The 24,529-nt window shown below is 41.4% G+C and overlaps 2 protein-coding genes across 3 annotated transcripts; one reads left to right on the plus strand and one right to left on the minus strand.

Moving 5' to 3' along the window:
• Nucleotides 1–2,296: 2,296 nt before the first annotated feature.
• LOC123999409 lies at nucleotides 2,297–5,055 on the plus strand. Of its 2 annotated transcripts, XM_046305185.1 has the most exons (2): nucleotides 2,297–2,484; nucleotides 2,515–5,055. In XM_046305185.1, exons 1-2 carry the CDS (start codon nucleotides 2,315–2,317, stop codon nucleotides 3,491–3,493), a joined length of 1,149 nt encoding a protein of 382 aa, XP_046161141.1. In that variant the 5' UTR covers nucleotides 2,297–2,314; the 3' UTR covers nucleotides 3,494–5,055. The 2 variants fall into 2 exon arrangements, with proteins under 2 accessions (XP_046161141.1, XP_046161140.1); XM_046305184.1 differs by having other exon boundaries at nucleotides 2,297–5,055.
• A 1,648-nt stretch (nucleotides 5,056–6,703) lies between these two features.
• Nucleotides 6,704–23,582, minus strand: LOC123999408 (SH2B adapter protein 2-like). The gene is made up of 9 exons (XM_046305183.1): nucleotides 23,217–23,582; nucleotides 14,287–15,026; nucleotides 13,897–13,998; nucleotides 11,571–11,662; nucleotides 11,223–11,308; nucleotides 10,992–11,138; nucleotides 10,706–10,902; nucleotides 10,183–10,354; nucleotides 6,704–8,841 (listed from the first exon to the last, which is right to left on the minus strand). The coding sequence occupies exons 2-9, from the start codon at nucleotides 14,797–14,799 to the stop codon at nucleotides 8,519–8,521; spliced, it is 1,632 nt and encodes a 543-aa protein (XP_046161139.1). The 5' UTR covers nucleotides 14,800–15,026; nucleotides 23,217–23,582; the 3' UTR covers nucleotides 6,704–8,518.
• Between the last annotated feature and the right edge of the window lie 947 nt (nucleotides 23,583–24,529).

Here is a 24,529-nt window from a genome sequence, read left to right on the forward strand (position 1 = left end):
TCGTCAGTCTATTCTTGTTCTGAGAAATGAAGGCTACTCCATGTGTGAAATTGCCAAGAAACTGAAGATCTCATACAACAAGGTGTACTACCTTCACAGAACAGCACAAACTGGCCCTAACCAGAATAGAAAGAGGAGTGGGAGGTCCCAGTACACAACTGAGCAAGAGGACAAGTACATTAGAGTGTCTAGTTTAAGAAACAGACACCTCACAAGTCCTCAACTGGCAGCTTCATTAAATAGTACCCGCAAAACACCAGTCTCAACGTTAACAGTGAAGAGGCAGCTCCGGAATGCTGGCCTTCTAGGCAGAGTTGCAAAGAAAAAGCCATATCTCAGACTGACCAATAAAAATAAAAGATTAAGATGGGCAAAATAATACAGATACTGGACAGAGGAAGATTGGAAATAGGTGTTATGAAGAATCTAAGTTTGGTGTGTTCGGATCACAAAGAAGAACATTCGTGAGACGCAGAAAAAATGAGAAGATGCTGGAGGAGTGCTTTGACACCATCTGTCAACCATCGTGGCAGCAATGTGATGGTCTGGGGGTGCTTTGGTGGTGGTAAAGTGGGAGATTTGTACAGGGTAAATGGGATCTTGAAGAAAGAAGACAATCACTCCATTTTGCAACGCCATGCCATACCCTGTGGACGGCGCTTAATTGGAGCCAATTTCCTTCTACAACAGGACAATGACCCAAAGCACAGCTCCAAAATATGCAAGAAATATTTAGGGAAGAAGCAGTCAGGTGGTATTCTGTCTATAATGGAGTGGCCAGCACAATCACCGGATCTCAACCCTAGTGAGCTGTTGTGGGAGCAGCTTGACCGTATGGTACGTAAGAAGTGCCCATCAAGCCAATCCAACTTGTGGGAGGTGCTTCAGGAAGCATGAGGTGAAATCTCTTCCGATTACCTCAACAAATTGACAACTAGAATGCCAAAGGTCTGCAAGGCTGTAATTGCTGCAAATGGAGGACTCTTGGATGAAGAAAAGTTTGAAGGACACAATTATTATTTACATTAAAAATCAGTATTTATAACCTTGTCAACTTCTTGACTATATTTCCTATTCATTTTGTAACTAATTTCATGGAAAACAAGGACATTTCTAAGTGACCCGAAACTTTTGAACGGTAGAGTATGTCACCTTCAAATGGGGGAACTAGATACATAGTGCTTTCATTTCTAAATGGTAAAACAGATATGAATAAAAATACCCTTATATAAAACATTTGCCCTCAAATCCAAAGTGCTGCAGTATAGAGACAAAAGTTTTAGCCTCACTGTCCAAATAAATACGTCAGAGAGTGTGTTAACAATCCTTCCTCCAAAGAAACATTCTATAAATTAAAGTAGGCTATTAAAGTCAAAGACTAGATCGAGTTCAGAGAACAGAGATAGAGAAACCAGAGAGAGAGAGAGAGAGAGAGAGAGAGAGAGAGAGACCAAAGAGGTCAGAAAGAAAGACCAAAGAGCAGAAAGTGAGGGGAGACCTGAGAAAAAGGGGTCATAGGGAAATATAAGAGAGCGTTTGTCTGTGTCTGTAGCGTACCTGTGGAGCAGTGGAGGCTGCTGAAGGGAGAAAGGCTCATAATGATGGCTGGAACGTAGCAAATGGAATTGCTTCAAACACATAGAAACCAGTGGTGGAAAAAGTACCCAATTGTCAAAAAGTAAAGATAACTTGATAGAAAATGACTCAAGTAAAAGGGAAAGTCACCCAGGAAAATACTACCTGAGTGAAAGTCTAACAATACTTGGTTTTAAATATACTTGGCATTCAACGTAGGCTATATGTAATTGCTAAAATATACCTAAGTATTACAAGTAATTACAAGTAATTCAAAATTCATTATATTAAGCAAACCAGACGGCACAATGTTGTGTTTTTTAAATTGATAGATTGCCAGGGGCACACTCCAACATACACACGAAGCATGTGTATTAGTGAGTCCGTCAGATCAGACAGAGGCAGTAGAGACGACCAGGGAAGGTTCGTGTTTTCCTGTCCTACTAAGCATAAAAAATGTTAGGAGTAGCCTACTTTGGGGTGTCAGGGAAAATGTACGGAGTTAGAAGTACATTATTTTCTTTAGGAGTGAAATAAAAGTAAAAGTTGTAATAAATATAAATACTACAGTAAAGTACAGATACACCAGAAACAAATGTTGCGTAATTACCATGACGTAAAGCAGTGAAGAGTCTCAAACATGTTTCTCACGTTTGATTGGCTACTTTCTGTGCGCGTTCCAAGTACCAAGGTTTTTATTGGCCGGTTGCTGTAACTGGAATTGTAGCTCCTTGCAAACATGGCGGAGGTCAGACTGAAATTTAGTAATGGAGTCTACAGAATTCTTCAAAATACATATCATCAGTTGCCTCTGAGGATTGAGGGCAACCAAGCTAAAGGCGCAATACAAGCCACAAGCTTGCTGACAGAATATCGGTCTGGCGAAGCTCAAGATGACCATGATAATACAGCCCGGGCCGACAACTTGACACGGTTGCGGTTTCTCGGAAGTCCCGAGGAGACTTTAAGAACGGAGAACTCAAGGTCCCTCAGCAGACTCACCAAAGGTGGATTTAAGATTGGATTTTGCCACGACCTTATATCAAAATGCGGTGAGGGGGTATTACAGTTAGGTTCTGAATGGATGAATAACTTGTCGGACAGTGAGGATATAAGAGTACTCGATGGTGCTTCAAGGTGGTTTTCTCTCAGTTCACCTCACCTGGCCGACACACAAGTCCATGTTATTGCCTCTAGAGCTTCAAGCTGGATAAGAAACGGTCTCATGACGGCCACCATAACTCAAACCAGGCGCGAGCAAAGAAGATCTCTGTGTATGGTGCGATTTGCCATCGGACACTCGCGCTTTAGTTTGCGACAGTCTCATGAGCAGTTATTTGTGAGAGCTTATGGCAACGGCAACATGTCTGAGCCCCTATATAAAAGCAGAACGGCATATTATGAAATCCTCCAGGTGTCTCCAACCGCCACGCAAGCTCAGATCAAGACGGCTTACTACAAGCAGTCTTTCGTCTACCACCCAGATAAGAATGCAGGCAGTGAAGAGGCTACGAACCGCTTCTCCAACATCAGCGAGGCTTACAACGTGTTGGGCAACAAGGGACTGAGGAAGAAATACGACCGAGGCATTCTGAGTCAGGTAGACGTTACTGGAGCGAGCAAACCTTCCGCGAAGGACACCAAGAGCTCCTCATCTCAGCCAACGAGGGAGGCACGCCAGACTTCCGCCTTGGGGATAGACAGCAAGAACATTTTCGACTTTGACAACTTCATCAAATCCCACTATAAATCCCAGCTCATGAGAGAGGAGGAGCTGCGAGTTAGGAAGGAAGAGATTATGCGGAAGAAAGAGGCCATCAAAGATCAGGAGATGGGCAAGATGATGGAGATGGCTGTGGGAGTGTTGGTCATAATGGCGGTGTCTATTCTGGTCAACTTGAAACGGGGAGGAAATTGATCTTGCAAACTGACGCTGGTATTCTTTTCATCCACACTACAGGATTTATATGGGAAGGCTGAATGCAATGGTAAGGGACATGCCTTGTGCCAACTTGACACACCCTGGACTGGTTTCCATCTGTTCCATTCTTGCTGTATCCAGATGCCCTAATGAAAGCTGTTTAACCTAAGAATATATGTCAATAATAATACTGTAATAGATGTAATAGATGCTGATGATTGAGTGATTACTGGTGCTTTGGGTTGAGCTGTTCCACAATCACAAGACTGCACTGTATCACTTGTGTGTTCGCATATAGTTCACTAGAAAATATAAATATTTAAATTGGAAATTGTTGGAAGTTTGATGTAGGAAGTGATGCAGTGAGGAACCAAAGCATTTTGGTTTAGGCCTATATTGCAGTTTTGATTGATTCTGCAGTGTTGAATGAATTGCAGAACGGTGCAATGGTTAATTAGGCTAACGTTCAATATGGTGCTATGATTCATCTTGGCTTTTAAAAAGTTGTGAAAAGTGAATTGTATGTCATGAGCACAGTTTTAAGTGTGGGAAGTAAGCTGATGATACCTGGCTGCATAAGTTTGGACCTTGGCATCAGATAGCTCTTGATCATGAGTCTCAGTTCCATTACATTACACATAAGAGTCATTGGATGAAGGCGTCTTCTGTAGGGGAGTTTTGTTAAGATCCCTGCTGCTCGGTCTGAACATTAACACGCATCGCTTCCGATACAGTTTTGGAAACATAAGGACCTTATCTTTCATATCAGTGAGAAATACTTTAAAAAAAGGTTAAATTGATACACACCGTAATAGGATTATGGTTCCCACACAGGCATATCTCCATTTTACAGCACTTGTTCAAGGAAAACCGATGGAAGCTATCTATTAGCTATCTAGCATGCTCTGAACACCTGTGCGTAAGCGTAACTTGGGAAGTGTAGTAGAAGTTTAATTTCGTCAGATGGAGGCACCCATAGATGTATGGATCTGTGCAAAACTGCTATGGGTAAGTATATTTTTTATCTGAAGGATTCTTTCTCACTGATGAAGGATATGTTTCGAAAGCCGTATCGTAAGCCATGATTATTGATGTTTCTAAACGTTGAAACAGTGTCTGGATTATATTTCACATGAGGCAGTCGTGGGCGAAGCAAATATAAAGCAGAATGCCAAATATAAAGCAGAATGCCGCCTAGAGTTGAGTTAGGTGTCAGCCAGCTGAGCAGCAGTTGTAGCTGGGTGAAAAGGTGCTTTTGAGAAAACGTTTGGTAATTCAGTTTAGATGAGACTCCTGCAACGGACAAGTGCACTGAAGGGCCCTAGGTGGGCTTCTGTACTGGGCTCCTGTACAGAAATAATAAAAATGGAACCTAAGATCAGTAAGAGACAAGATAACTTTGTGTACAGTAAATTAGTTGAAATGTGCCTTGACGATATTTGAAGTAAGAACATGTATGGCCAATCTCATGTCATTTTCCCTGCCTCAAACACTTTTAATGTATTTAAGATGAATAAATTATTTTAAAAGTGTGCTTATGGAAGCACATGAAAAAGGAATGTCACTTGGGTCTTTATTAGCATGTGTCAGTATTTATACAATACTGAATACAAAGAGGATTAATCATAAGGGTTACAGCAGCACAGGACTTTCCAGTGTTGTAGAATCGTACAAAAATGGGTACTACACAGTTCAGAATAAATAGTGTTTATTTTCTCTCCTGCAGATGCATCAATTAAGTAGGGCCGGGATGATACGAGTATTGCAATATAGCAAAAATTAAAACATGAAGCAGACCCTTCCTTTTTAAAAACCTGCTGTATGTAAAATAATGTGTGCTATAAGCTTGGAAAATAAATAAATGTGACTGGATGACAACATAATGATGTTTGTTTCGAACATTAGGACTGTTTTCCTAAAGAAGAAATCTTCGTGTTTTGTTTTTTTGCCACGATAATAACGAGTATCGCGATACTGGTATTGTCCCGGCCCTACAATTCAGTCTAGTAGAGATGCACGTGACCAATGTTTGTCAGACATTTTCAGACTTCTAAATGTATTCCTATTCATGTTTGATGAACTAATCTACACTACTTTTGAGGTCGCTTTAATGTATATATAAAAAATATTATAGTTAGCAAATTTACAGAGCCAGTAGAGTTATAATTATCCCAATAGCAATGCATTGATGTTCTTGTAAGTATACATTTTAAAAGACCAAACTTTAAAATATGGGGAATAATAATAAGTGTTTGGTTAGTGTAGTGTTAGTGTAGTGTAAGTGTTTGGTTAGTGTAGTGTTAGTGTAGTGTAAGTGTTTGGTTAGTGTAGTATAGTCAAATATTTTTACCACCAGATGTCTCCTACAGCATCTTGATTGAATTAGAGGGGACAGTGTGACAATTTTATTTTCTTTAAAGGTCCAAAGCAGCCGTTTTATCTCAATAACCAGGTTTCCATCCAACCTTTTATGCACGTAAAGTACATGTCAGATCATTTTTTTAATGAAAGGCCTGATGGAAACAGAATTTGTTTTTCAGTAAACTTTACAAATGTCAGCAAAACACTAGACAAGGTGTTATCTTTTTGTGTCGTAAAATGAATTATGCAAGAAATGTCAGTGGAAATGCTTTTTTGCACAAATATTGATATAATAACCATCATACCGAAGTAAGCTTGGAGTCACGCAATGACATATTGTGTTGTCCTTCCACTACAACTCATCGGGAAAGCATGCAGTTTATTAAACTACAGATGAAATAAATGATGAACTTCACAGGGTGGTGAAAGTGCAAGGTGATGAGCTTGATGCTCCTTTCCAATAATTATCTAGGGTCTTATTCTGGTGACATGATAATCGCTGCTTGGCTACCGTACATATAAAAAAATATATTTATTGCTCTTTTGTCAATATAATCTTATCATGTATGTTATGCGTACACTAGAGCACTTGCCAATACCAAAGTGGGCACACTTGCCATATAATGCTATTTTTGTTTGTGAGAAAATCATCAGAGTTCAAAATGCGATTGAAACCCTTTTTTTTTTGGTAAATGAGAATTAAACCACAAAATGTATTTTTATGTGCACTACGTCATCACTCGCTACTTATGTAAGAGCAATTTGTCAAGCAAGAATTTTGCTAGGACTGTCGGAGTGGTCTGAGGGGCCTAATTGGACGAGCCTGGTGGGAGGGATATGTAACCTGAAAACTAGGTGTTATTTTTGATCTAGACTTGGTCCTCCGGTACTGCTTGCCGTGCGGAAGCAGAGAGAGCAGTCTATAACTTGGTTGACTAGAGTAAAAAAAACTATTTAATCCATTTTAGAGTAAGGCAGTAACGTAACAAAATGTGGAAAAAGTCAATGGGTCTGACTGCTTTCCGAATGCACTGTATATACAACACAGGAAAATCACATTTTTGACTGCACTGGGCCTTTACATTTATTTAGCATTTGATACAATTTTATTCAGGAAGGTACACCAACATGTCATAGTAGCAAGCACAGTGGCATTTTCGTTAAAAAAAATATTACATATTGCTCTCTGTTGACTAATGGTAATACTCCATGGGGCCAAGGGATTTATGAAACTCTCTAGAGAATCAATTTATTATGGTACAGACATTGGGCCACAGTCTTTTGATCAAAGGGGATGACTGAGATCTGGGAGGGATGAAGAGGATGAGGTTGAATATAACAGTTCCATCCACTGGGGTGTATCATCCTCTTCTTCCTTGTCATGTGTTAGCTCTGAGATTCCATGACATTGACAACTACCACAAGTCGTTATCTCAAGTTCACTGCAAGTCCCCATCCATTCCTACCCGATTCCGACCAGAGTTAAACGCGCGTAAATGGAACGTTACTTCCTTTTTATGCACTTTTAGCTCTATGCGTATTCTTACCTTGAACTTAAGCATGATAATAACATGCTATTCACCCACTACTCATTCGAGGGGGAGGTCTAAGAAATGGTGTGGCGAGAAAACCATGACTAAGGTTGTGCGATTAGAAATAACCATATTTCCCGAAAGAAATAACAGCATTCTCCATTCACTGTAATGTATAAATTGAAAAAAACTATTGATAAGAGCTAGGTAAATAAGTAATACGTTTGGAGAAGGGGATTGTAAATGCACAGCAACTGTTTTAGATTATTTTTCCTTATGATCCCTGGAGACGAATGTGAAACCAGCCATATGGAAGCAAACTGAAAACCACATCAACATGACATGATTTACGGCCTCTTTTCCACAGTGAAATAGGCTATAAATAGCTGTGCCGTTATTCAACATTTTAATTGTGCCCTCGTAAATTGTATGGATGAAATTTGGAGACCAAAGCTTCTGTAGGGCTGAACCTGCCGAGTTGATGTGTGCGCTTTAGAATGTTGTAATTACAGCTTACGCCTGGGCTTTTCTCCATTTTCTTTTACAATGTGTATCATGTTAAATATTAACCTCTATCAGGAGCCACTGTCAGTTATACCCAGATACATTTACAAGTGTCACTTTAGTGTTTGTTTTCTTGTAGCTTACATTTGGCATCATTCCATTACCTTACCTTTCTTTAATCTGTCACGTCCGTGTGTTTCCTGAGGGTCGCTAGCATTAGTGGGTCATAATAGGCTAACGTTGTGGAATAATTTGGGGCATGTAGCCATTTGAATCATTATGGAACTCAGACCACACATAGCAGGTTAAACCTGGAGCCTGGCGCACAGTTCACTACGACTGGACTTTTGTTATATAGTTCCATGATTAGTGAGGATTAGGGTAGATTTATAGGACTATTGTTCAACCCCTGTTGTACACTTTTTTTCCCACCATCCAATATTTCAGGGACTAAACTTGAACATGACAACTTTCAGGATGAATCAAACCACTATACTGTTTTTATTCATCAATATATTTTGTGCGTAAAGGCTCTCCAAACCTGTTCCACCACCTGCAAAATCCATTTGACAAAACAGATATCTGATCCTGATGCTGTCAGAGTCATAGATGACGTCAAGGTTCCTCAGTAGAGAGAGTACTGGTTCTCTACTGCTCTTGTTCTTTGTGCTCCCTCAGTCTCCTGCTGTTCATCAGCTGAGCCACCAGAGGGCGGTAGAAGATGCTCTATGCTGCCACTGCGGCTCTGTAAGCCACCATCACCCCCATCCTCTCGTCTGGGGAAGGGAGGCAGGATGCGGGGTAGAGCAGGGGAACTAGGGGGAAGAGGAGAGTCCACAGATCCACCAACTGGCTGCAAGACTCCGGGAAAGAATTGTGCCAATTGGTGGAGGCCGTTCCGACAGCCAGGCTCTCTGGTAGGGGTGGACATCCGAGACACACAGAGCTCTGCAAAGAGGAACCCAACGGATACATGAGACATGTTTGAAACACACAGACAAATGCACCATAGATCTAACCTTGTTTGGCAATCCTGATCTTACATTCTGCAAGCTTACATTCTGTTGTGAAACTAAAATAAAACGCAGCGGTCAGGATGGTGGATCAGGCTACCATAGATCGAGCTTGGAACACAGCAGCATCAAGTCAGAAATTGCAATTACAATAATATGATGTTCTATGTTCTATATTCAGGGGGTAATAATACAAAACAACATAAGATAAAAACAAAACAAGAGGACTGGTTTTAGTGATACATAGGGACGGATATTTCAAAACAGGAGACCAAATTAATTCACTAAGAGGGGTTGCACTAAGAGGGGTTGCCAGTGGTGTAAAGTACTTTAAAGTATTTTTACTTAAGTCGTTTTTTGGGTATCTGTACTTCACTATTTATAGTTTTGACAACTTTTACTTTTACTCCACTACATTACTAAAGAAAATAATGTACTTTTTACTCCATACATTTTCCCTGACACCCAAAAGTACTCGTTGCATTTTGACAGGAAAATGGTCCACTTCATACATTTATCAAGAGAACATCCCTGATCATCCCTACCGCCTCTGATCTGGCGGACTCACTAAACACAAATGCTTTGTTTTTTAAAATTATGTCTGAGTGTGCCCCTGGCTATCCGTCAATAAAAAAATAAAGAAAATTGTGCCGTCTGGTCTTGCTTAATATAAGGAATTTGAAATGGTTTATACTTTTACTTTTGATACATGTCAATTTTAGCATTTACTTTTGATACTTAAGCATATTTAAAACCAAATACTTTTAGACTTTTACTTGATTATGACAATTGAGTACTGGCCACAGTGAGAGGATTGGCCACAATTGGAGCAGGTGAGGGAAGAGAGAGCAGCACTGAGTAAAGAAGGTAATCCTACAGAGGGAGAGCCAGAGAAAAAGGGATTCGGACAACTAAAAGTGCCCTTTGTCTCTTTCGCCTCTCCCTTCCCTTGTGGTGAATCATCAAACAGACATCAGCCTGGAAGAGTGATCCTCAGTTCCTTATGCTTGCCTAGTCCAGTGGATCTTTCCTAAAAGACTCCTTTGTCGGCTTGAAACTACTTTTTCTTTGAAAACCACTGTTCGGCTAGGTTACCCTTTTTGTAGCTTCGATAATGTAAATGCTTGACTGAACACATTTAAGATGAGAGGTTAGATATGGGTCAGGAATCAAGGAATGCAGGGATTGTTTTTGGACATGTTGGACATTATTATAATCATAATAGCCTACATTTGACATATCTCAAACAGTAAGACAGCATTAGCCCACATGTTACCTGGGCGGCTGCGCTGTGTCTGGACGTAGCATCGCAGCGTGACATCTGCAGCCCCACGGGACTCCAACGGAATGGGGTGGCAGTGGAAGTGCTGCAGCATGTCCCCCACGCTCTGGAACCACAGGTGGTGCACATGGCACTGGCCCTGAGAGTCCACAGACAGACGCAGGTGCTGCTCACAGGGAGGTAGAGGCATGCTGTTAGGTATTTCTACCATTGGCTTGCGTTCAACAATGCTAATGCTAAGCTGTAGCTTAGTAAACACACACATCTTGGATCGTTGCTAGACTACTTTCATGTGTCCATAAGATGAGATCAATTTGGGTGAACTAGCAGGGGAATACAAGGGAATCTTTGGGTGAATAATTGTTTTAATGAATCAAGGCCATATGGCCAATACTCAGCAGAGGAAGCATGTGGTTCACATACATTTTGCCCTTGTGATGCAAAGGGGAACCCTGAGTGAATGGGCAGCCGGCCAGATAAAGAGACTAGTTTGGAACCAGATTGCGTCTGAGTGTACCTTGGCTTTGCCCTGGAAGTTGAAGGTGAGGACGTATTCTCCCGGGCGCGTCTCACTCTGGCGAATCACAAAGAGCCCATGGCTCCGGGCTCCGCCCACCAACACCAGCTGAGCAGCACTCACTCGAGACAGTGTACCGTGGAACCATGGGTAGCAGGTCAGAGAGGTGTCCATCTCAGAGCGGGGTGTTCCTTCACCTACGGGTGAGAAGCATAATATAAGCACCTTTTATCACAATATTGTCTTACCAAAACGCAGCCTTTCCACAGAGAGAGCTGGCCATTACCTGCTCCAGGCCTGTTGGACTCCAGTGACTGGAGGAAGCGTTCTAGGGGGACATGGGTGGGGTGCAATGGGGAGGCCAACAGGGTCCGAAAGCGGGGCCCTGAGGGGCCACAAGGACCAGCACGGTGCTGAGGGGTCTTGGGTATGTCTGGGTGGACATAGAGAGAGCATGGAGTTACCCTACAGTCAGATGCTGAGTTACCATTACCAATTAAAGTGAATAAATACTCACTAGCCGTGAGCTCACAGTTACAGGTGGACACCGAGGGGAACTGGCCATGAGGACAAGACGTCAGCTCAATGTCATCTCCACTGTCCCTGCACACAGAAGACAAACAGGGAATGAGAAGGAACGGGTTTGATGGTTACTGCATAAAATCATCTATACAGGGTACAATAGTCTTCTGTCAATCTGAAAAGACAAGGTCGATGAAAGCAATATCGTGGTTGCCCACTGGGATTTTACTTTCACATCAGCGCAGGAACAGAGAGAAGGGAAGGAATCTACTTGCACTTGTAGACTTCATTAAGATTCACCCCTAGATCACAGAGAAGCGAGTGTAATGGTATTTTTCTTTACCCCGGGTCTATGCAGTCCTGAATGTCAGCCACCCAGGAGTGTTTCTGCAGGGAGTCTAATGTCTCCAGGATGTATTCTCCTCCATTCTCCACCTGCAACACAAGCATTGGATTAGGCACAAGATTAGCACATTCCAAATCGAATAGACACTTGTGTAGATATGAGAGTATTGGATAGGTGTATAAAGAAACCAAATGATACAGATGGTTAAGTTCTATTATACAAGCACATATTTATCTATCAAACGTAGTTCTTACAGGGCTGAAGGTCACTGACGAATATAAGATCATTTCAATATATACTATATATAGGCCAACCTATAATTGAGTGAATGTTACAGAACATATCTTGATGGTACCATATTAGAAGCCTGTTTTAGCCTACTGACAAGAGCTTAGCTGAACAATATGGTCCGTGGTTTACCTCAGCCGACTATTTGTCTCTCAGTCAACTGCATCTCTGTATATTTATCACTCACTGTGCACAAAGCATTGACATTGATTACTACAAAAGACATGTTTGACAAGTGTATACAGAGTGAGGGACTCAATTATCTACATAGACACTGTACTCAGACCGTCTTTCACTGTTTGGTTCATTACGCCAATCTGCATCATACAGAGAATTTGGTAACCCTGACTGTTATGTCATAACGCCTACGTACAGTTGAAGTCGGAAGTTTACATACACCTTAGCCAAATACATTTAAACTCTATGTCAATTCCTGACATTTAATCCCAGTAACAATTCCCTGTTTTAGGTCAGTTAGGATCAACACTTTATTTTAAGAATGTGAAATGAGAAAGATTTATTTCAGCTTTTATTTCTTTCATCACATTCCCAGTGGGTCAGAAGTGTACATACACTCAATTAGTATTTGGTAGCATTGCCTTTAAATTGTTTAACTTGGGTCAAACGTTTCGGGTAGCCTTCCACAAGCTTCCCACAATACGTTGGGTGAACTTTGGCCCATTCCTCCTGACAGAGCTGGTGTAACTGAGTCAGGTTTGTAGGCCTCTTTGCTCACACACACTTTTTCATTTCTGCCAACAAATTTTCTATAGGATTGATGTCAGGGCTTTGTGATGGCCACTCCAATACCTTGACTTTGTTGTCCTTAAGCCATTTTGCCACAACTTTGGAAGTATGCTTGGGGTCATTGTCCATTTGGAAGACCCATTTGCGACCAAGCTTTAACTTCCTGACTGATGTCTTGAGATGTTGCTTGAATATCCACATAATTTTCCTACCTCATGATGCTATCTATTTTGTGAAGTGCACCAGTCCCTCCTGCAGCAAAGCACCCCCACAACATGATGCCTCCAAACCGTGCTTCACGGTTGGGAAGTTGTTCTTCGGCTTGATATCCTCCCCCTTTTTCCTCCAAACATAACGATGGTCATTATGGCCAAACAGTTCTACTTTTGTTTCATCAGACCAGAGGACATTTCTCCAAAAAGTACAATCTTTGTCCCCATGTGCAGTTACAAACCGTGCTTTGGCTTTTTTATGGCGGTTTTGGAGCAGTGGCTTCTTCCTTGCTGAGCGGCCTTTCAGGTTATATCGATATAGGACTCGTTTTACTGTGGATATAGATACTTTTGTACCTGTTTCCTCCAGTATCTTCACAAAGTCCTTTGCTGTTGTTCTGGGATTGTTTTGCACTTTTCGCATCAAAGTACGTTCATCTCTAGGAGACAGAACGCGTCTCCTTCCTGAGCTGTATGAAGGCTGCGTGGTCCCATGGTGTTTAGACTTGCATACTATTGTTTGTACAGATGAACATGGTACCTTCAGGCGTTTGGAAATTGCTCCCAAGGATGAACCAGACTTGTGGAGGTCTACACATTTTTTTTCTGAGGTCTTGGCTGATTTCTTTTGATTTTTCCATGATGTCAAGCAAAGAGGCACTGAGTTTGAAGGTAGGCCTTGAAATACATCCACACGTACACCTCCAATTGACTCAAATGATGTCAATTAGGCTCTCAGAAGCTTCTATAAAGCCATGACATAATTTTCAGGAATTTTCCAAGCTGTTTAATAAAGGCACAGTCAACTTAGTGTATGTAAACTTCTGACCCACTGGAATTGTGATACAGTGAATTAGAAGTTAAATAATCTGTCTGTAAACAATTGTTGTTATGCACAAAGTAGATGTCCTAACAGACTTGCCAAAACTATAGTTTGTTAACAAGAAATTTGTGGAGTTGGTTGAAAAACAAGTTAATGACTCCAACCTAAGTGTATGTAAACTTCAACTTCAACTGTACAGACTTCAACTGTACACTTGTGATAAAAATGTACTGACATTACAAGTAAAGCTGACCTTGAGGACAAAGGTGTTGTCCCTGTCTGGCATCTCCAGTGGCATGGTGGTCCGCACCTCCATGACGGCTGTCAGAGGAACACTCAATTTGGGCTTGGACGACTGGGTCAGAGAAAAATACAAGTTAAAGTTAGCACTGCATCACTGTTAGAAATCTATTTTTCACTGGTAGTTTGACCATAATTCATATAGTTCACTAGTGGCTGACAACTAACTCGAAGTCCTCCTGACTTCAGTGTCTGGAAAGGCTATGTTGATGTTGTTGGAACGATGCGTTGATAATGAAGAGGATGTGCTTTTTTACTGATTGGTTCTACTTTGTGCCTTTCTCACAGTTTGAGATAACCAATCAAAGCTCAAGCCAACTTCTGCACGGACCAGGGAACCTACCTTGGGGGGCACATAGAACTCCAGCAGGAATCCCCCCTCCCCTTCAGTGACCCCTCCTTCTCCTCCTCCTCCTCCTCCTCCTCTCATCCTCCTCAGCAGCAGACGACACTTCTGCCACTGAGCATTGCTGCCCATGCTGTGCGAGTCGTCTGCCACCATGTAACGCAGGGCTCCTTCCCTCTGCACCTCAGCTGGCAGGGGCCTCAGGGCAGCACAGCGGGATCCCCGGGGCATACGCAGCAGGCGGGGACTCCAACACCCTCCCGTATCCCCGTTGAGCCTGCAGCGGGGTTCTGGAGAGGCTCCTCGGCTCCTCTGGAGCATGTCCCGGACCCCGTCCACCACACACAGGCTGACGTTACGTAGGGAGAAGCCCTTCCTAAAGTTGGCCCTGGGGAGGCCCTCAGATAGGTCCTCTGTGCTGCGGGACTGGCCCAGAGTCAGTGTGGAGGGGCCCCTGGGTTTGGGCCGGTGTCGCGGGCTGGGCTTCTGCTTCTCTGGGCTGCCCTCCATCAGAGACCAGGGAGTGGCTGGAGGGCCCAGTGGAATACTGTAGGTGCAAGCAAAACTAACAGTCACCCCCTTAGGACAGCAGGTTGTCAGGGGAACTTCCTCAGGTTTGATTGGCTAAGTCAGCTCGGCCCTAAGCCACACCCAATAATCCTGAGTACAGAACTGAGAGAGTTCCTCCTCACTCAATCCTGCTCTAAGTCCTCCTCAGTGCATTCGGCTGGTGAGATCTGTGGATAGAGAAGGTCAGAAGAGATGAGGGAGCTGAATTCTATTGTAGGATACCCTCATTATTTCATAGTGGATACTCTGGTGTGCTGTTATAGAGACACCTCCATTTTACATCCCCTCCTACCTGATATGACGGCCTATCCTAAAATCCTAATCCTAATCTCAAACAAAAACATGTGACACTCCCTGTCACATGTGGGAGACTGTAACATGATACTCATCCATACCCTAACATCGACAGACTACAATCAATACAAGACTGTGTACCAGTCCAATACAAGCCCTGGTTTGAATATCACTTTCAACTGATAATTTTATATTTAACAAAACCTAAGTTTTTTGGGGAGAAGCAAACTGCAAGTACACCTTATCTGGTTCCTCCCTGACCATTTAGACGCACGCATCACTGCCCTTTGGCAGTGGGGGCCGGGAAGGGAAATATGCAGCTTCAAAGTTTAATGAAGCTTTGAACAGAGAGAAAAAAGATTGGGGAAAAGGATAGGAGGCCCAAGTAGGAGGAAGGCCAGACTAAAACTACTCCTTAACACTGACGTTATACTAACATTTGCTGACTTTCTCGAGAAAGAAAATGACCTATTTGCTATTTCACATTGTCTTCAATGAAGGAGGTCCTAGTCTGTAATTGTACACATGCTGTGCTCTCGTCTGCAGCCTAGCAGATAAGCTGCCAAAATGTGACAAGATTTCTCTCAGGCACAATGGCAGGGGGTTATCACCTAGCACTGAACAGCCACCCTTTGAAATAAGGGCTCAGCAGGAGAGAAATACATAACTCCTTATCTTAAAGATGATCCATAAATATTAAAGAGGTCCAATTAATGGTATCAGGGCCGGGGCTAGATGGGCTAGACGATCAGGCCTGGGCAGCTGGCCGCCTCACATTGAATCAACGTCTCTACTGATTGGACTTTTATGACGAGCGAAGGGAGATTTCAGCCTAATTATCGTCTAATGGCTGTGCCTGTCACGACGAGATGGTCTTTAAAAAATAGGTGGCAAACGCTAGTGAGGGGCCCTGTCATGGGCAGGAGGAGACTACAACCCCCCCACTGTCATTGCCAACCTTGCACAAAACGACAGTTATCACAGAATTCGTCTGTGTTAGCACTTTTATTGTCATTCTGGCAGAGATACAGTTATTCACTGGATATGTGTGGTCGCAAACTCAGTACATTATGATGAGTCTGGAGATTCTCCTGTTATTCGAGGATAAGGGATGCTTTTCAATAGTAGATAGAGCCGCATTCAAACATATTTTATGTAATTATTATGGATGAATAAATAGACAACCCTTCATATCATCCATGTTGATGTTCTTACATTTCGTACAGTTTTTGTTTGGGTTCATTCCCCCAACTCTGTGTGTGTGTGTGTGTGTGTGTGTGTGTGTGTGTGTGTGTGTGTGTGTGTGTGTGTGTGTGTGTGTGTGTGTGTGTGTGTGTGTGTGTGTGTGTGTGTGTGTGTGTGTGTGTGTGTGTGTGTGTGTGTGTGTGTGTGTGTGTGTGTGTGTGTGTGTGTGTGTGTGTTATTGTCACAGTGAACATCCGTCATTATGAGACTGAGGTATGAGTTCGGTTTGATCACTACTTCTATGCTGGTTCCTATGTCTGAATAATGTATGAATACAGTGTCGCCTTCCAGGAAATGTAAATTGTCTGGGAGGAAAAAAACATTATATAGTCACCTGATCAAAGATCCATCATTGGAAGATAACACAGTGAAGTGGAATATTATCATATTGCAAAATGTTACAACAAAATGCATCGTCTCATTGCTTGAGATGCTCATCAAAATTGTCCTCATTCACGCAAGGCCCTGTTCGTGTACCAGTATCCCACTGGGCACAAACTGGTTGAATCAACGTTGTTTCAACGTAATTTGTCAATGTATTGTGGGGTGGAATCTATATGGAAAATACATTGGATTCGAAAAAAAGTCATCAAAGTAAACTGTTAATTTTGAGGGTGACATTTCTACCACACGATGATCATCATGGTAACCAAATGTCAATTTCAAAAACAACGTCAGATCTTCAATGTTATATCCACTATCTGAAAAAAAATCAATAGGCTGGGCAGCACCTCCTATTGGAGAATTGATCTACCTACAACTACTCTTTGATCTCCCATTCACAGTTTAAGCAAGCCCTTCTTAGCTATGATAGTGGTCACAGACTGTTCCCAATGTGCTATCGTGAGAATTATTGTTGAGACAAAGATCTCCACTTAAAAAATGAAATAGATTCACTGTTGCTATCAAAGTCATTCCAAAAGGGTAGGCTTAATAGAGCAAATTAAATGTGACCATACTTTATCATGCATATATCATCAATGATGCTATTTAGGCCTATTTACAATTTGGAACGTCATCATCATCTATTGTTCAAATTCAACCAAGAATTAAACTAAAAATAGACAATACAATACACTTAGGGTTTCAAGCTCTGGTTGATTCAAAATTTTATGATATTCATTGACTTAATGGCTTAGTTCCATTCTTTAACTTTTATTTTTGGTTGAGGTGGAGACGTGAATCCAACATATAATTTGTTAAGTTAATAGGCTATTTATCAAATCAAATCTTATTGGTCACATAAATATATTTAGCAGATGTTATTGTGGGTGTAGCGAAATGCTAGTGTTCCTAGCTCCAAAAAGTACAGTAGTACCTAACAATTCAAATTGTATTTTTGTATTTCAAAAGTGATATTGAATTGTGTTTGGTTGTCAATGCAACCACATATCAACATTTGAAGGAGATGTATCTTGTGCTTAGATAGTTGGAAATTCAACTAACTTTTGACTGTCTTTTTGAGAAGGTGAATGAATATAGGTTGTAAATCTCATTGATCAATGTCTAAACTTAATATTACCCAATTATCCACGTTGAAATAAGGTGATGTGCCCAGTGAGATGTGATTGAATAAGTGAAATCAAGGACCACCCAATGCTTTCATCTATCTGTGATCCCTTAAAGCTACAATCAGGAGTCTGTGTTTCAGTCCAACTGCAGCCTCGCCACTTGGTGTGGAACAGAACAAGCTACATCGTCAGGGAAGGATTTAGGAGGGATGCATTTTTAAGTTAATTTATACAGTGCCAATGGGGGTCGTTTTATTTTTTGTTTAACTTTTTTACTTTAGTTTATTTGGTAAATATTTTCTTAACTCTTCTTGAACTGCACTGTTGGTTAAGGGCTTGTAAGTAAGCATTTCACGGTAAGGTCTACACTGTTGGTTAAAGGCTTGTAAGTAAGCATTTCACGGTAAGGTCTACACTGTTGGTTAAGGGCTTGTAAGTAAGCATTTCACGGTAAGGTCTACACTGTTGGTTAAGGGCTTGTACGTAAGCATTTCACGGTAAGGTCTACACTGTTGGTTAAGGGCTTGTAAGTAAGCATTTCACGGTAAGGTCTACACTGTTGGTTAAGGGCTTGTAAGTAAGCATTTCACGGTAAGGTCTACACTGTTGGTTAAAGGCTTGTAAGTAAGCATTTCACGGTAAGGTCTACACTGTTGGTTAAGGGCTTGTAAGTAAGCATTTCACGGTAAGGTCTACACTGTTGGTTAAGGGCTTGTACGTAAGCATTTCACGGTAAGGTCTACACTGTTGGTTAAGGGCTTGTAAGTAAGCATTTCACGGTAAGGTCTACACTGTTGGTTAAGGGCTTGTAAGTAAGCATTTCACGGTAAGGTCTACACTGTTGGTTAAGGGCTTGTAAGTAAGCATTTCACGGTAAGGTCTACACTGTTGGTTAAGGGCTTGTAAGTAAGCATTTCACGGTAAGGTCTACACTGTTGGTTAAGGGCTTGTAAGTAAGCATTTCACGGTAAGGTCTACACTGTTGGTTAAGGGCTTGTAAGTATGCATTTCACGGTAAGGTCTACACTGTTGGTTAAGGGCTTGTAAGTAAGCATTTCACGGTAAGGTCTACACTGTTGGTTAAGGGCTTGTAAGTATGCATTTCACGGTAAGGTCTACACTGTTGGTTAAGGGCTTGTAAGTATGCATTTCACGGTAAGGTCTACACTGTTGGTTAAGGGCTTGTAAGTAAGCATTTCACGGTAAGGTCTACACTGTTGGTTAAGGGCTTGTAAGTAAGCATTTCACGGTAAGGTCTACACTGTTGGTTAAGGGCTTGTAAGTAAGCATTTCACGGTAAGGTCTACACTGTTGGTTAAGGGCTTGTAAGTAAGCATTTCACGGTAAGGTCTACACTGTTGGTTAAGGGCTTGTAAGTAAGCATTTCACGGTAAGGTCTACACTGTTGGTTAAGGGCTTGTAAGTAAGCATTTCACGGTAAGGTCTACACTGTTGGTTAAGGGCTTGTAAGTAAGCATTTCACGGTAAGGTCTACACTGTTGGTTAAGGGCTTGTAAGTAAGCATTTCACGGTAAGGTCTACACTGTTGGTTAAGGTCTTGTAAGTAAGCATTTCACGGTAAGGTCTACACTGTTGGTTAAGGGCTTGTAAGTAAGCATTTCACGGTAAGGTCTACACTGTTGGTTAAGGGCTTGTAAGTAAGCATTTCACGGTAAGGTCTACACTGTTGGTTAAGGGCTTGTAAGTAAGCATTTCACGGTAAGGTCTACACTGTTGGTTAAGGGCTTGTAAGTAAGCATTTCACGGTAAGGTCTACACTGTTGGTTAAGGGCTTGTAAGTATGCATTTCACGGTAAGGTCTACACTGTTGGTTAACGGGCTTGTAAGTAAGCATTTCACGGTAAGGTCTACACTGTTGGTTAAGGGCTTGTAAGTATGCATTTCACGGTAAGGTCTACACTGTTGGTTAAGGGCTTGTAAGTATGCATTTCACGGTAAGGTCTACACTGTTGGTTAAGGGCTTGTAAGTAAGCATTTCACGGTAAGGTCTACACTGTTGGTTAAGGGCTTGTAAGTAAGCATTTCACGGTAAGGTCTACACTGTTGGTTAAGGGCTTGTAAGTAAGCATTTCACGGTAAGGTCTACACTGTTGGTTAAGGGCTTGTAAGTAAGCATTTCACGGTAAGGTCTACACTGTTGGTTAAGGGCTTGTAAGTAAGCATTTCACGGTAAGGTCTACACTGTTGGTTAAGGGCTTGTAAGTAAGCATTTCACGGTAAGGTCTACACTGTTGGTTAAGGGCTTGTAAGTAAGCATTTCACGGTAAGGTCTACACTGTTGGTTAAGGTCTTGTAAGTAAGCATTTCACGGTAAGGTCTACACTGTTGGTTAAGGGCTTGTAAGTAAGCATTTCACGGTAAGGTCTACACTGTTGGTTAAGGTCTTGTAAGTAAGCATTTCACGGTAAGGTCTACACTGTTGGTTAAGGGCTTGTAAGTAAGCATTTCACGGTAAGGTCTACACTGTTGGTTAAGGGCTTGTAAGTAAGCATTTCACGGTAAGGTCTACACTTGTATTCAACGCATGTGACAAATAAAGTTTGATTTGATGAGTGAGGGTGAGTGAGGGTGAGTGAGTGAGTGAGTGACTAGCCAGATATGGCATTTAAAGCCATTACTAACAGAAGGATAGTGTGAGAAGCTTAACGTGAGAAGGTTAACTGCCAGGTCCTCACTATATGAGCGACAATCTTTGGATTTATGGCTGGTTAATTGGAATTGGGCCAAGGAAAGCAGCTACATGCGTAGGTAAAAATGTAAATTGGTGTGAATCCCAACAACATTAGTCTCTGGTATGGTTTGATTACTTTCTGTGGATTTTAAAACTCAATGCGCAACAGATTAAATTGGAATGTAACTAGGCTTCTAGAATTTTAAAAAGTACAAACTTTCTATCACTCTCATTCCCGCTCTGCTTCCAGTGATACAGTCCAATGCAGATTCTCTTACCAGGTGGTGTTATTTCCGCTTCATAAGACAAATTTAAAGAATCCCATCAACCATTGGCAACAATGCCAATGGGTCCCTAGATACCATTATGCACATTCCATACACTCTCTCTCTGACCTGAGTTAAGATGGCAGATACCCACACAACTTAATGAATCTGTACTCATAGGACCTCAGGACAAAAATATAATTGTTATTCAAACTAACATTTTCACTTCACAGCAGGGGTCTTTAGAGTCTATAATAAATATTCTAATATCTTTTAGATTGTAAACTAGGTGTTTAATATCCACCCAGATCTGAAATGCTCAGCTAATACAACTTCCCCTTCCTCTGTTTTCGAGGAACTTGAGAAGGAATATTGAGTCCTTTTCTCCCCCAAAAAAATCAGCGGAGCACATCCGACATCTTAACATTTAATGAACGGTGTGCCAAACCTGAGACAGTATATAAGGGCACTGAGGGACACTGAGCACATTCCTCTCTAACTTCACTAGTTAGTGTGGAGAAATCCAAAGGGCCCCTCAGCTTTACAAACCATGGACATTCTCTATGGGGAGAGTCCAATTTGGCATCAGTGACTTCTGCCCCTAAATTTCCTGCACATTTCTAGTGCTGTTTCTGTAATATTTTCAGTGACATTTCTGCTAATGACAGTGAGTCAGAGGCCATTTTCTAGGTTCTTTCATGGCAATTCCTATGGCAGTCCATTACCTATACAGTTCTGGTTGGGGAAAAGATAATTAATTTATGTTATTGAGCAGATGATTTTCATGCCGGCAGCACAGTTTGTGTGTGTGTGTGTGTGTGTATTGAGAGGAGAAACATGATCACTCCTGACCAGCGCCCCCTCTCTTATACAACGTTATGCAGAGACAGGAAGTAACTGTAAGTGGCTCAGACCTCTGACACCACTCCACCCACACACAGAAAAGCAGCTGGCCAAACACACACACACACACAAATAAGTGAGCATAACCAAACATGCACGCATGCAATTTCACTAAGCAAACTAAAACTCCCTCACACACACACAACATGTTTTGCACAGAGGGCAGAATTGAACAATCATAAACACAACGTAACTGCATCACCAAAACACACACAGAGAAATATAATTTTCAACAGCATCCAATTAGATACATGGCCAATGTGGCTTTGAGGCAGATCCAAAATCCAATTCATGAATGTAACTTAGGCAAACACTGGCCTGAATGAAACAAAAACATTCCACTCAGATCAAGACGACAAGGCTTTGACCAACATCAATGGCAAAGCCTACCAAACATGTATTGACTGGTAGATGAAGTTCTCATGCATAATATAACAGTAGAGATATGGAATGTTATGGCTTAACTGCCTCTCATATCATATCATCATGACTCTGACATTTTTGTGTCCCAAAGATAAGAGTTATGAAAAACAAAGAGAAGGAGTTTAATTTTGCACATTCATAGAATTGAAGTGAGTCAATCAGAATGTAGCAACTGGAGTGGAATATCTGGAGTGGGGGTTGAACCAGCGACTCTTTGTCAAAACACAACCACACTACCTCCTGTGCCATAAAGACCCAGACCTCTTGGATATCTATGGAATAGGTTGTCTGTTCACACATTTTAGGTGGTGTTATTGATATGCCAAGAAAACAGAATGGATCATGTTCTGCATAAATTCTGTTTTGAATCCGTCCAAATCAGTCCAAAATGAACCATGTTTTAAGGCATAATGAAGCCTTCAAACACTTAAGAAATCCTATATGCTTCAGAAAACATTATTAAGGGAAAATGGTTATGCCAAATGTTCACACTTTATTTTAGTTTTCTGTTTCTAAATGATACATGGAGCATTTAGACCATGTAGTGCTTATGAAGACTTTATAAATCGGCCTATAGCCTTTATAAGTAGTGTGACACCGACTGATGGTGGCTATGTAGTGTCATGGATGGATGATGCATAGACCAACACCGATGAGTTCATAGTAAATTCACCGTTTCACACTCAGTTTACTTTCATATATATTTTTTTTAAACCTAGTCGATATGATTTTCTCTGTTACATGTCCCACAGTTGAACCCTTGAGGGATTCATAATGCGGTTATAGACGCTTCTGAGCGAGTTAATTTGGTGGAGACACTCGCAATATGGAGCGGCACTTCAAAAGCCATACATAAATCAATTGCATTTCCATCGCGAGCTCGAGGACAAAACAGTCGCATATTTAATCAAAATTAAATCAGTCACGTTTTAATCGGTAAAGTAATTACTACCTACAGTATAGGTTATACCGCTAATTAACTCAGATGGGTAATTATAATTAAGTCTATCAATGAACGCTTACCTTATCATCGGCAGTATACTCGCAGCATTGTCTGTCTTTGTCCTCTTATTTAACGAATTACGACAGGTTAGGAAATGGATTATCAATCACAAAAATATCATTTCTATGGAAGCCTATAGCTACTTCAACGTGTCCCCCTTCATCAAAAGTGAACAGACACTAGCGCGCGCCGCACAGCGTGGGTAGTCTGATCAATGCCGCCTTGTTTAAAGGTCCAATGCAGTCATTTTTTAAAATATCAATATCAAATCATTTCTGGGTATCAATTAAGTACCCTACTGTGATTGTTTGAAAATAAAATGGTCAAAAAGAAACAGAAATATCTTCATAGCATGAGCAATTTCTCAAACAAGAATTTTGCTAGGACTGTCTGGGAGTGGTCTGAGTGGGGAGGGGAAAACTGAAAACTAGCTGTTATTGGCAGAGAGTTTAGGAACTCTATTTCCTATTGGTCTATTGACCAATTTACCACCTAGTGATGTCACCAGGCAGGCCAAAACTCAGGTCTTTTCAAACAACTCGCATACTAAAAGGGCATTATCATAATTTTCACAATTTCACAATATTATTCCATCCTCATAGTGTGGAAATATTTATAAAACATAGGAAATCACGTTTTTGACTGCACTGGGCCATTAAAGGAAACAAGATGGAGTTTTGGCTCTAGTCTACATAGCTCAACAAAACCAGAGTTTTAGCCCACTTCCTACTTTCACACATAAATATACACAAAAATGATTACAGATTGTATGTAAGTATTTGAAACCCCTTTACATTCCGAGAAAATTAGTCTACATGTAGCCTCTATTAGACAGAACCTACTTACATGTTTTGGTAAACACAAAGGAAGACCACTTACAATAGTCTTACATTATACATTAGTCACTGTTTCAACTCATAACTCTATTATATTGTCGATAGGCCTTTTCACACTGCTCAATAGATGTAGGATAAAACAGAGTATTGGCATGACAAAGGAATGTCATGTGAAAGAATGCCACAAGTCATTAGGCTATTAGCTCTCCAAAATGGCCTCAGAGACTTTGGGGAAAAAGTATTAACACACACACACACACACACACACACACACACACACACACACACACACACACACACACACACACACACACACACACACACACACACACACACACACACACACACACACACACACACACACACACACACACACACAGGCTAGGGGAGCAAGCCTTCTTACCATTGGATAAACAGCATCCCATCCCATGAGTAGTATGTAGGGGGGAAGGGTGTAGAGGGCAGAGGAGAGGAGCGGGTAATTTAGCCTCTCAGAG

Source organism: Oncorhynchus gorbuscha, linkage group LG16, assembly GCF_021184085.1.
Source record: "Oncorhynchus gorbuscha isolate QuinsamMale2020 ecotype Even-year linkage group LG16, OgorEven_v1.0, whole genome shotgun sequence".
NCBI lineage: Eukaryota > Metazoa > Chordata > Actinopteri > Salmoniformes > Salmonidae > Oncorhynchus > Oncorhynchus gorbuscha.